Source organism: Brachyhypopomus gauderio, chromosome 9 (assembly GCF_052324685.1).
Source record: "Brachyhypopomus gauderio isolate BG-103 chromosome 9, BGAUD_0.2, whole genome shotgun sequence".
Taxonomy (NCBI): domain Eukaryota; kingdom Metazoa; phylum Chordata; class Actinopteri; order Gymnotiformes; family Hypopomidae; genus Brachyhypopomus; species Brachyhypopomus gauderio.
In genome coordinates this window covers 17,147,189-17,157,877 of record NC_135219.1, presented here as the reverse complement: position 1 = coordinate 17,157,877, position 10,689 = coordinate 17,147,189, and the positions used below count along the sequence as shown (strand labels likewise).

General features: G+C 40.6%; 1 protein-coding gene and 1 long non-coding RNA gene across 3 annotated transcripts; both read right to left on the bottom strand.

The window, feature by feature from the left end:
* Positions 1–321: 321 nt before the first annotated feature.
* Positions 322–2,837, bottom strand: LOC143522366 (protein kinase C delta type-like; the record flags this gene model as incomplete). The annotated part of the gene is made up of 8 exons (XM_077016100.1): positions 322–654; positions 812–940; positions 1,137–1,325; positions 1,439–1,577; positions 1,686–1,748; positions 1,873–1,964; positions 2,201–2,374; positions 2,679–2,837. Coding segments are annotated over 8 exons (1,101 nt in total), but the record flags the coding sequence as incomplete, so codon positions are not given.
* A 192-nt stretch (positions 2,838–3,029) lies between these two features.
* On the bottom strand, positions 3,030–6,179 carry LOC143522511 (uncharacterized). Of its 2 annotated transcripts, none has more exons than XR_013133034.1 (3): positions 4,180–4,474; positions 3,910–3,993; positions 3,030–3,512 (listed from the first exon to the last, which is right to left on the bottom strand). It is a non-coding gene; the product is annotated as an uncharacterized LOC143522511 (long non-coding RNA). The 2 variants fall into 2 exon arrangements; XR_013133033.1 differs by lacking the exon at positions 3,030–3,512 and adding an exon at positions 5,986–6,179 and having other exon boundaries at positions 3,785–3,993; positions 4,180–4,275.
* Positions 6,180–10,689: the final 4,510 nt, after the last annotated feature.

Here is a 10,689-nt window from a genome sequence, read left to right as displayed (position 1 = left end):
CATATGCTTAAATTAAATATACCCCTGCAAACTCACAATACAAAGCAAGAGTATAACATGCATGTTCTGACTTCAACTGTACATAATCTATATATTTTTATCTATACTTTCAGTAACCTCTTTTACAAACTGGGTTATTAACCCTTACTCTGCCGGTCCACATACTCTGAAGGTGTTATCAGTGATTCATGGACACAATCAATGGGAGATTATCTAATGTTTTTGAATTACAATGATCAATGGTTACTGGAACAAAACATCTACATGGATTTGGCAAGGGTGTATCAAATATTGCCTAAAATGGAATATATAACCTGGAGGAGGAGGTATGGCCAGTTGACACTTCTGTGAATCACCCCTGATCTTGGGTGTAGTCTAAAATCCATGCCCAAAATACAGGTTTTATTTTGAGAAGAGAGAGTCAGTGACACATAAAAACACTGGCTGTATAGTTTATTCACACATTTGTGCTGATGTGAGATGTGAATCAGGTGTCCATCACTTCTGCAGATGCTCCATGCTCTGGTTGATAAATGAAAAGCCAGCAAAGGCATTCTGGTCCATGGAGTCACCCACACCTTTCTCACACTGGGACAGGAGGGGCAGCTCCCTTAAATACTTCCTATCAACGTTTCTACAGTCATTGGGTGATTTCTGTGGTTGGAGGAGAATGGAAGCAAATCACATGATGAACAGAGGCTGCATTTCACTATCTGTATTTTTGCAATTTGCTCCATGAGCATTCAGTATGAAAAGTAAAAAAAAAACAGGAATGAGAGAGGACTGTAAGAGATTGAAAGAAAGCTCATACCACTTTTGGCTTGTAAGGGGGTTCGATTTCTCTCCTCTCCAGAGCAGACCAGTTAACATTCTTGAAAAATGGCTGACCTCGGATATTATCCACAACACCCAGTCTATGAGAAGGGTCTCGCTTAAACAGCTTTGTTCATGGAAGAAAACCAAAAGCAAGAATATTATTCATAATAGAAATATCTCAGTGTGTCTCCTTTCTAAGTGCAAAATAGCAGAACTCTGTTCATGTCTTGGTTGTGGAGTATTATTTTTAATATTATTATTATTATTATTATTATTACTATTATTAATGTGTCATCAGGTGTGATTTTGTGCATGCTTACTCGCTTTAGCATGTTTCTGGCATTCCATGTGATGGAGAGAGGGAGGTGAGGTTTGCCCCTAAGGATGGACTCATAAACCTTTAGTTTGTCATCACCAGTGAATGGATGCTTGCCAATCAGCATCCCATACACAAGCACACCAAATGACCACCAGTCCACTGAAAATGAATACCGCTTATCCAGAATGATCTACACACACACACACACACACATACACACACACACACACACATACTGAATTACACTGACATTGCTACAGGTGAGAACATTCAATGTCAAATTCATCTGATGCCATCTCATACCTCAGGGGCCATGTAGTATGTTGTCCCACAGCAGGATGTGGCAAGATTGTCTCCAAAAACATTTTCTTTACACAAGCCAAAATCAGCTAACTTTATATGACCATCTCCATTTAGCAACACATTCTTCAACTTGAGATCCCTAATGCAAGAGAGAAATACAAAAATGTGGCAAAAATGTGGTTTAGTAGACAATAACAGTAAAGGTGAAAGTACAGAATGTCCATGTAGCTTTGTTTGTGTGTGTAACCTGTAGATGATGCCTTTTCCATGGAGGAACTGCAGTCCACACACAATTTCGGCTGCATAGAATCTGGAAGGAAGAAACAAACCAGGAGCCATCAGACCGGACTATAATTACACACACCTACGTTTATATTTATATAAGGCATACAAAAACATTGTGTGTGTGTGTGTGTGTGTGCGTGTGGCCTCACGTGGCTCTGTCGAGGTCAAAGCGTCGTTGCAACTTCAAGTGGAAGTACAGGTCACCTCCGTTCACATACTCCATCACAAAGAACAAGTGCTCCTAACACACAGACAATGCCATAAACACTTTGGTATGAGTACAAGCAGAATTACTGACTCAACAATCATTTAAATACCACAGTGACTCCATGAAGTATAAGTTACAGTAAACAGTTGTGACAATGCCTGGTGTGGTTAATTACTGCCTACACAAAAGAGTCCTGCTGGACATCCCATTACTATTGACTGAGAGGTGTAGGAAATGTATAATGTAACCTTTCATTTGTTCTTTGCTACCTTGGTCTGAAAGGTGGAGTAAAGGTGTGTAAGGAAGGGGTTGTCCCAGGCCAGAGCTAGCACCCGCTTCTCCACCATGGGGTACTCTACATTTTTCTTCTTCAGCACTTTGTCTTTCTTCAAGGCTTTCACGGCAAACCAAGCCTCACTGCCTTTAAGTTCAGCCAGAAAAACCTGAGCAGGGACCAAGGGAGAGAAATAGACAAACAGACCAGAGTGAAACCAAAACACACACACACACACACACACACACACACACACACACACACACACACACACACACACACACATCCATGAAATATGAAGATTTTATGGAATAGTGCTTGTTTGGTCTATAGGGGATATAGTATTTAACAATAGAAGGGTAAAAGGACAGATGTGTAAAAATGATAAGTGAATAGTCAGGAGAAGTGATGAGAGACACAGAGTCAGTGCGTGTGTGGAGGACGCGGGAGCCGCGTGAAGGGGAAGACTCTACCTTGCCAAAGCCTCCCATGCCCAGTACTTTATGGAAGGTGAAGTGCTCGAGAGTGATGCGTGTCTGGTGGCTGATCCGGGACAGGGGGCGAGAACTCGAAGCCTCACCCTGAGGACTGATTTTCAAATCTGTTTCTACAAAGATTTTTAAAATATTACATTAATTACATATTACATGATAATAACAGGTGAATGTTTCTCATCTTAATTGTGTTAATGTAAACTTATATTACGCCGAGCTGCTCCATCCCCACACCACTGCTCAGTGCCTCAGGTCAGCTGATCAGCTGCCCCTGGAGGTGCCGAGGTCAAAGCGTAAGCTCAGAGGGGATAGAGCTTTTTCCATCGCTGCTCCTAGATTATGGAACAACCTACCACTGCATGTTAGACAAGCCCCTTCACTGCCCATTTTTAAAACAAGTCTTAATTCATTGGCTTTTAACACAGCATGAGACTTTGTATATTTTTAGTTTTTACTGTTTTAGTTTAATTCTTTGATTTGTTCTATTGATTACTTTTACCACTTTAGGTAATATTGTTTTATCCATTTTTTGTTATTATTTGTTTTATGTGTAATGTTCTATTCTTATGTACAGCACTTTGTTTTGGCTGCCGTCTTTAAAGTGCTCTATGAATAAAGTTGAGTTGAGTTATATGAAAATAACTATTGAACATGTTGATATCAGCAAATTACAACATGTTATCAGCTTGATATTCAGTATAAATGTGTCTTGGTCACCTAGAGGTGGGTTGTCAGACTCCTCAGTCTCGTCCAGGAGAACGTGGAGCAGCTCCTCACAGGCTTCGTCCAGAACACTTTTATTCACAGGTGTTTCTGTGACAAAAGATTTTTTCAACAAGTCCTAATTACATATTACATTGTAATAACAGGTGAACATTTTTCAGCTGAACTGTGTTAAAAGCATGTCTTGTACTGATATTAAAAGCTATTGAACAGCTTGATGTCATCAAATTAGCAAATGAGTTATTAGAAATCAGATTTTTTATGAAAATGTCTTGCTCACCTAGAGTTATTCAAAGGTGCTACTGCAAAAACAATTTTTTCAAGAAGCCATAATTAAATATTACATGAAAGTAACAGGTGAATGTTTTTCATCTGAATTGTGTTAATGTGCGATTGTCTAATATGAATAACTATTGAACACGTTGATGTCAGCAAATTATGAAATATGTTATCAAATTGAGATTCTGTATGATTGTCTCTTGGTCACCTAGAGGTGGGTAGTCCTCGTCCGGGAGTACGTGGGGGAGATCCTCACAGACATCATCCAGAGCACTTTTATTCACAGGTGTTTCTGGATAAACAAGTTTTTTTGAACATACATTAATTAAGTATTATATGATAACAGCTGAATGTTCTTCAGCTGAACTGTGTTAAAAGCATGTCTTGCATTGATATTAAAAGCTATTGAACAGCTTGATGTCATCAAATTAGCAAATGAGTTATCAGAAAGGAATTTTTATGAATATGTCTCGCTCACCTAGAGGTCGGCTACAAGAGTCCTTAGTCTCATCATGGGGAACGTGGATGTGCTCCTCACAGGCCTCATCCGGAGCACTTTTATTCAAAAGTGCTACTGCAAAAAAGATTTTTGCATGGTAAATGTTGCATGGTAATAACAGATGAGTGTTTTTCATTTGATCTGTGCATTTTCTGTTACTCAATTTTGAACATGTTGATGTCAGAAAAATACAAAACATTAATACTACATGAAAATGTCAGACGAGTGTTTTTCAGCTGAGCTGTGTTATTTTTTAAATAATTTAATTTGTCTGGTATTGACATCAATGAAGTTCTGACAAATTTGATGTGATCGGATAATCAGTGGTGTTATCATGAGATTCTGTATGAATTAAAATGTTGAATAACATTGGAATTACGTTTGGCTGTTAAACTGAACATTTTAACACCACTAAAGCCAAAATAACCATACACCAGAGATGCTCACAAGTCATTTTTTGCAAGTCCAAGTCAAGTCTCAAGTATTTGGTCTCAAGTCCAAGCAGAGGTGTCAATTCCAGTTTCAGAAAGAAAAAGGATTTTGCTCAAGCTTGCTAGATTTTCTAATTAGTGCAATCCAGGTAAAATTTGTGGAATCAACACAATCCAGGAAGCCTGAGCAAAATCCTGGTGAGGACTTTTACTTTCTGAACCTGGAATTGACACCTCTGAGTCCAAGTCAAGTCTCAAGTATTTAGTCTCAAGTCCAAGTCAAGTCCCAAATATTTGAGTGACACTGTAGTCGCAAATCACTTTATAGTTGTAATGGTCTGTTATGACACTTCTGATGTATCATAGCTTAAACTAGTAAAAGAAAAAATATAATTTGAAAAAGCGTGCGCACACACAAATGTTTTCCAGATAAATTTTCTATCTGTATTTTTCTCCAAAAAGTATTTTTCTTACAAAACTGACATTTTTCTGGATACAATATTCTCTTCTTTCAGCAGTATATATATATATATATGAAATGTCTGCATATAAAGAAAATAGCAACCAAATTATTGATTATAAAATAAAAAATTTAAAACAGAATTCAGATTTTACAATAATAATGAATCTGACATTATTCACATCCACAGGGACAACTTTTTGTCTCCTAATGAACTGGATCAAACACAGTTTTGACTTGAACTTCTGAACTTTTGAATTTGAACTTCAAGGTGTTTTTCAGTGTCCCAATACAAGGAAAATGTTTATGCAATGAACGCATTACATATTAAAAAAACAAGGGCACTTGCACTTAGCCTGGCTCGGTGCGGGCGCATTATGAGGCCTCCACGACCGAACACAAATTTGTCAAATGAAACACAAAAGAACATTACAAATAAAAGATTGTTCACGAGTCTCAAATCACGAGTCCAAGTCGAGTTGGAAGTCTTTTGAATGCAAGTCTAAGTCGAGTCTGAAGTCACTGTATATGCGACCTAAGTGTGAGTCGCAAACTCGAGTCCCCATCTCTGCATACACAACCCATAAAAAATCCCTTCAAAGACTTTTTCTAATCAATAAATATACAAAGCGAAGCAGAAAGACACAAATGTAATTGAATCATTATTGATTTATATTGAGACTATCACTATTTGTGGACCTGGGTTTGTTGGTATGTTGCCACAGCAACACCACTGACTTCATAAAAATTATGAAGCTGTCAAATGATCATTTTCTTTTTCTACTTTTCACTTATTGGTTTTACCAATAAACACCAAAGTCAGCTGTGTTAAAAGAAAAAAACCTTAAATAAGCCCCAATATATGCCATGTCGCCATTGTACTCATATACTCACTCAGGCCATGGGTGTTGCCTGTCTCCTGGTTTATTTCTGTTTTGTTTTTTCTTTTTTTCTTTTTAATTCTATCTTTCTTTTTAACTCTTCTGGATTCCTCCTCTGTGTCTGTGTCATCAGAATCTTCTTGGGTGGCTCGGCAGCAACAGCACCAGAACCAGAGACACCTTTTAATATCTTTCCACTTCGTCATCTTTATACAGACTGATATGGAATTATACTGTACATGCAATGACCCTAATTTGTTATGCCGTCGTTATGACGACAGAGCAGGTATTATGACATCATGTGGAATTATGTGAATATTTTATTTATTTATTTATTTATATCTATAATAAAATTATTTATTTATTTATTATAGGGCTTCTATATTGTTATTCCTTTTCTCCAAATTTTTATAGGGCTTGAAAAGCCCAATATTGTTATTCCTTTTCTTCAAATTTCTAATATCTAATCTAATCATTTGATATCTAATCATTTGATGAATTAGTTTTAGAGTTATGAGCATTTGTTTGGCACTAGACACAGAAAACTGCCCCATTGGCCCCCATATAAATATATCAGTATCAGAATCAGCTTTGTTGAGATTTTTGTGTGTTTTTAACTTGTCATAAATTAGTCATTTTTGGGTCAAACCACACCAAAATATATCAAAATCATCAGCAAGGGGTCCTCTCTCACACAATCTCTTCGGTGAAACGATAGGTTAAATGGGTCCTGAACTACGACCATTTGTTCGGAGGGTGCAAATCACATAAAACAAGGCTTCTCCACTCAGAGTGGCAGAGACAGAGTGTCAGTTATTTTTGAATGTCTCTCCCCCTCCCCCACACACGCACGCGCACACACCTGCATCTCTCTCATACCCACTCCACACAGTCACACACACATATACACCACACACACACACACACATACATACATACATGCAGAGGGGCAGATGGAGCAGAGGGGCAGCTAGAGCAGAGGGGCAGATGGAGCAGAGGGGCAGATGGAACAGAGTGGCAGATGGAGAAGAGGGGCAGATGGAGCAGAGGGGCAGATGAGGGTGAGGGGCAAATGGGGCAGATAGAGCAGATGGAGCAGATGGGGCAAAGGGGCAGATGAGGGTGAGGGGCAAATGGGGCAGATAGAGCAGATGGGGCAAAGGGGCAGATGGAGCAGAGGGGCAGATGGGGCAAAGGGGGCAGATGGAGCAGAGGGGCAGATGGGGCAAAAGGGGGCAGATGGGGCAAAAGGGGGCAGATGGAGCAGAGGGGCAGATGGGGCAAAAGGGCAGATAAAGCAGAGGGGCAGATGAGGGAGAGGGGCAAATGGGGCAGATGGAGTAGAGGGGGCAGATGGAGCAGAGGGTCAAATGGGGCAGATGGAGCAGAGGGGCAGATGAGGGAAAGGGGCAAATGGGGCAGATGGAGTAGAGGGGGCAGATGGAGCAGAGGGTCAAATGGGGCAGATGGAGCAGAGGGGCAGATGAGGGAGAGGGGCAAATGGGGCAGATAGAGCAGAGGGGCAGATGGAGCAGAGGGGGTGATGGAGCAGAGGGAGCAGAGGGGCAAATGGAGCAGAGGGGCAGATGGAGCAGAGGGTCACACCTTTTCAAGCCCTATAGTATTTCCTTCAGGAAATGCAAGTCTAGTTATTGAAGTAAAATTACAATTACAATTACAACAAAAATGGCATCAAGGTAAAGTGATTTTGCCAGTTTGAACGTAGCCCATAGGGTATTACAATATATTAAAATATAGAATATAGACAATTTTTTTTTCGCTGCGCTGCGAAAACGACTCGCAGTGGCTCCGCCCGTGCGCGAGAGCCTCGCGCGCTGGCGATTCGCGAGGTCGTGCACCTCATGAATTTTGTAAATTCGCGGGCACTGCGCCTCAGCTCAATGAACAAAGTCATGTTTGCAGGGTTCATACACCTTTACAAGGTGGAATGCAAGCACTTGTACACTTTAAAGGTCCATTTCAATATTTAAACTTATTTAAACTTAATTAAGTTAAATATTTATACATATACTCGGAATGATTCAAAATAATTTGCTTTTTATCACATTGTTTATTGTTTATTTTCAAAACGCCCAATATTATCGTCTTCACGTTCTCTCATGTTTCGTCCTGGAATTACAAAAGGTTTGTATTTGTTAACGTACTGGAGAACTGTTCAGTCAGATAGCTATTGGTTGTGAAACAAAGTAGTTACAATTTCAAGCATTTTCAAGTACTTTAGCCTAAATTCCAGCACTTTTCAAACCTGAAAAGAGTTGCCGAAGAGGCCATGAAGGCATACAATAGCTCAGAAAATTGCGGGACTCTTCGACGTTTCCGAGAGAATAGTAAGGCGAAGAATGAAAGGGTTTGGATTGAGGTAAGGAAGAATAAATTTGTTAATATCCTACTAACCTAAACCGAATAGAACTACACGTCATTTATTTGCGTTTGCACGCTAAATTGCTTGTCACCATACCTAACACAACTAGTACCAAAGCAGTTAAGCTATTCTACTTTATGACAATCGACTCAAAATGTTATGTGTCTGTAATTTGTCTGCTTGATATATTAGCTCAATGTTTCCCAACCCTGCTACTGGAGGCGCAAAGCCTTGCCTATTTTAGTAAATTCCCTGCTCTAACTCTTCCAGTGCTACTCTGAAAGGGTTTGCTAATGAGCTGATTAGTTGAATCAGGTGTGTTGGGAGCAGGGTGCACATTAAAATGTGCAGGGCAGGTTTCGAGACAATAACAGAGTCCAATGGTAGTAAATGTTTCCACATTTTAATTTATCTTTAGAGTGTCTGACTTTTGTGATCAGTGATGCAGACCTTAACCTAGCCACTAGGGAGCACACACCAGTGTGTTTTAGTGCTGGTCCCAAGCCCGGATAAATATGGAGGGTTGCGTCAGGAAGGGCATCTGGTGTAAAAACTGCGCCAAATCAAAATGATGCGGATCAAAAATAGAAATTCCATACCGGATCGGTCGAGGCCCGGGTTAACAACAACCGCCACCGGTGCTGTTGTCCAACAGGGCATTAGTGGAAATTGGGCATTACTGTTGGGAGGAGGAGGAGGAGAGGGGGAAGAGGGTTCTGAAGCTGAAGGAGAGGAGGCAGAGCAGGAAGGTGGAGGTTATGTACTGTGCCTCCGCAGGAGTGCTAAATAAAAACACACCACTGCCCTTCAGCGCACCACCAGCACGGCCCTCACGCACCCCCACACACACCGACCCGTGTGCACGAGGACTGACAAACAATAACACAGACAGGCTTAACTGCTGTCTGGGATCCACATACTCTCACTCTGACAAGAGCAATCAATGAGGCTTCAGGAACTTTACAAAAGCAATGACAGGTTGCCACCATCAATGGAAAAACTGCCCATCCCTGCCAAATACACTTTACCTGACAAAAACAGAAGATACCAAATAAAGAAAAGCAAGTTAAGAAGAAAAAATAATGAATGGGCCCAAGATAAAACAAGGCAAAGCACCTTTAGAGGTGGAAAGATCTACAGGACCTGAAAGGATTAAAAAGAAAGTTATCAAGTTAGTGACATTTATGCTTGACAGGTAATAACGCATGCTCGATTTGTTTTTTGACAAAACATTAGCCACAACGCTAAGATGGTAATGGATACAGTAACACTGTATTGCATTTCTCATTTTACAGTTGGGATAATGTTAGCATGTTTCTCATTGGTGAAGTCACTAGTTAGCATTGTTATATTTGGATGTTACGGAAAAGATATTTGTGAAGCACCTAGGCGATTGTACAGGTGTTTGTCCTGAAATTTATGTGTGCCTGCATGACTATTTCTGTTATCAATCATCTAAGCACTGAAAATAAGTGTGTGCTGGATCTTTAACTATTTATATCAAAATATTTATTTCTGCCAGCAATGTGGACATTTCATAATGTGTACAGCAGCCTTCTCAGTGGGAGTGGCTTCAGCACAGTTCAAAGGGAAGAGGGGCCTGATACTTGCACTCATTCGAATGATCAAGTCCACTCTCTTCTCTGTCTTACTGATTGGAGAGAGTGAGAGATTGGAGAGAGTGAGAGAAAGAGAGAGAGTGAGAGAAAGAGAGAGGGAGAGAGAGAGATGGTGGGGGCAGAACTTAATGGTTGCCTAGTGGTAATAATGTAAGTCACAAAGGAGGTCACAGGACAAAGGAACTTATTAACCTCTGAAACAGTTAATTAAACTGACTTTCTTCACTCCTACTTACTCCTCAGATCAAAGGGAGGAAAGTAAGAACAAGAGAGAGAATGCAAGATAGAGAAAGAAAAAGGACCTGGAGACAATGTGGGGAAAAGAAAAAAAAGAAATAGGAGAGAATGAGTGGAAAAAAAGATGATGAGAGAGTGACAGAGAGAGGGAGAACGGGAGAGAGAGAGGGAGTGATAGAGAGAGGGGGTAGAAGATGAGTGCTGACACCTTATCGCCAGAGCACTCCCAGTGTCCCGTGGATTTAGCTGACTGCAAGTGGGTGTCTGTCTCCTGAACTCACCCTGATATGTCAACCCATGATGATGGGAGTCAGATGAAAATGCCTGCCTCTTTATATAAAGGCGCGCTTCTCTGAGAGGCCACAGGAGAGCTGGAGCTGCCGGCTGTGGGATTAAAGAGCCACCGCTACGGGGGCAGCTTGCGCCTAAAACACCCGAGCACCGGAGACACCACGGCCCTCCACACAGGGGCTTGGCT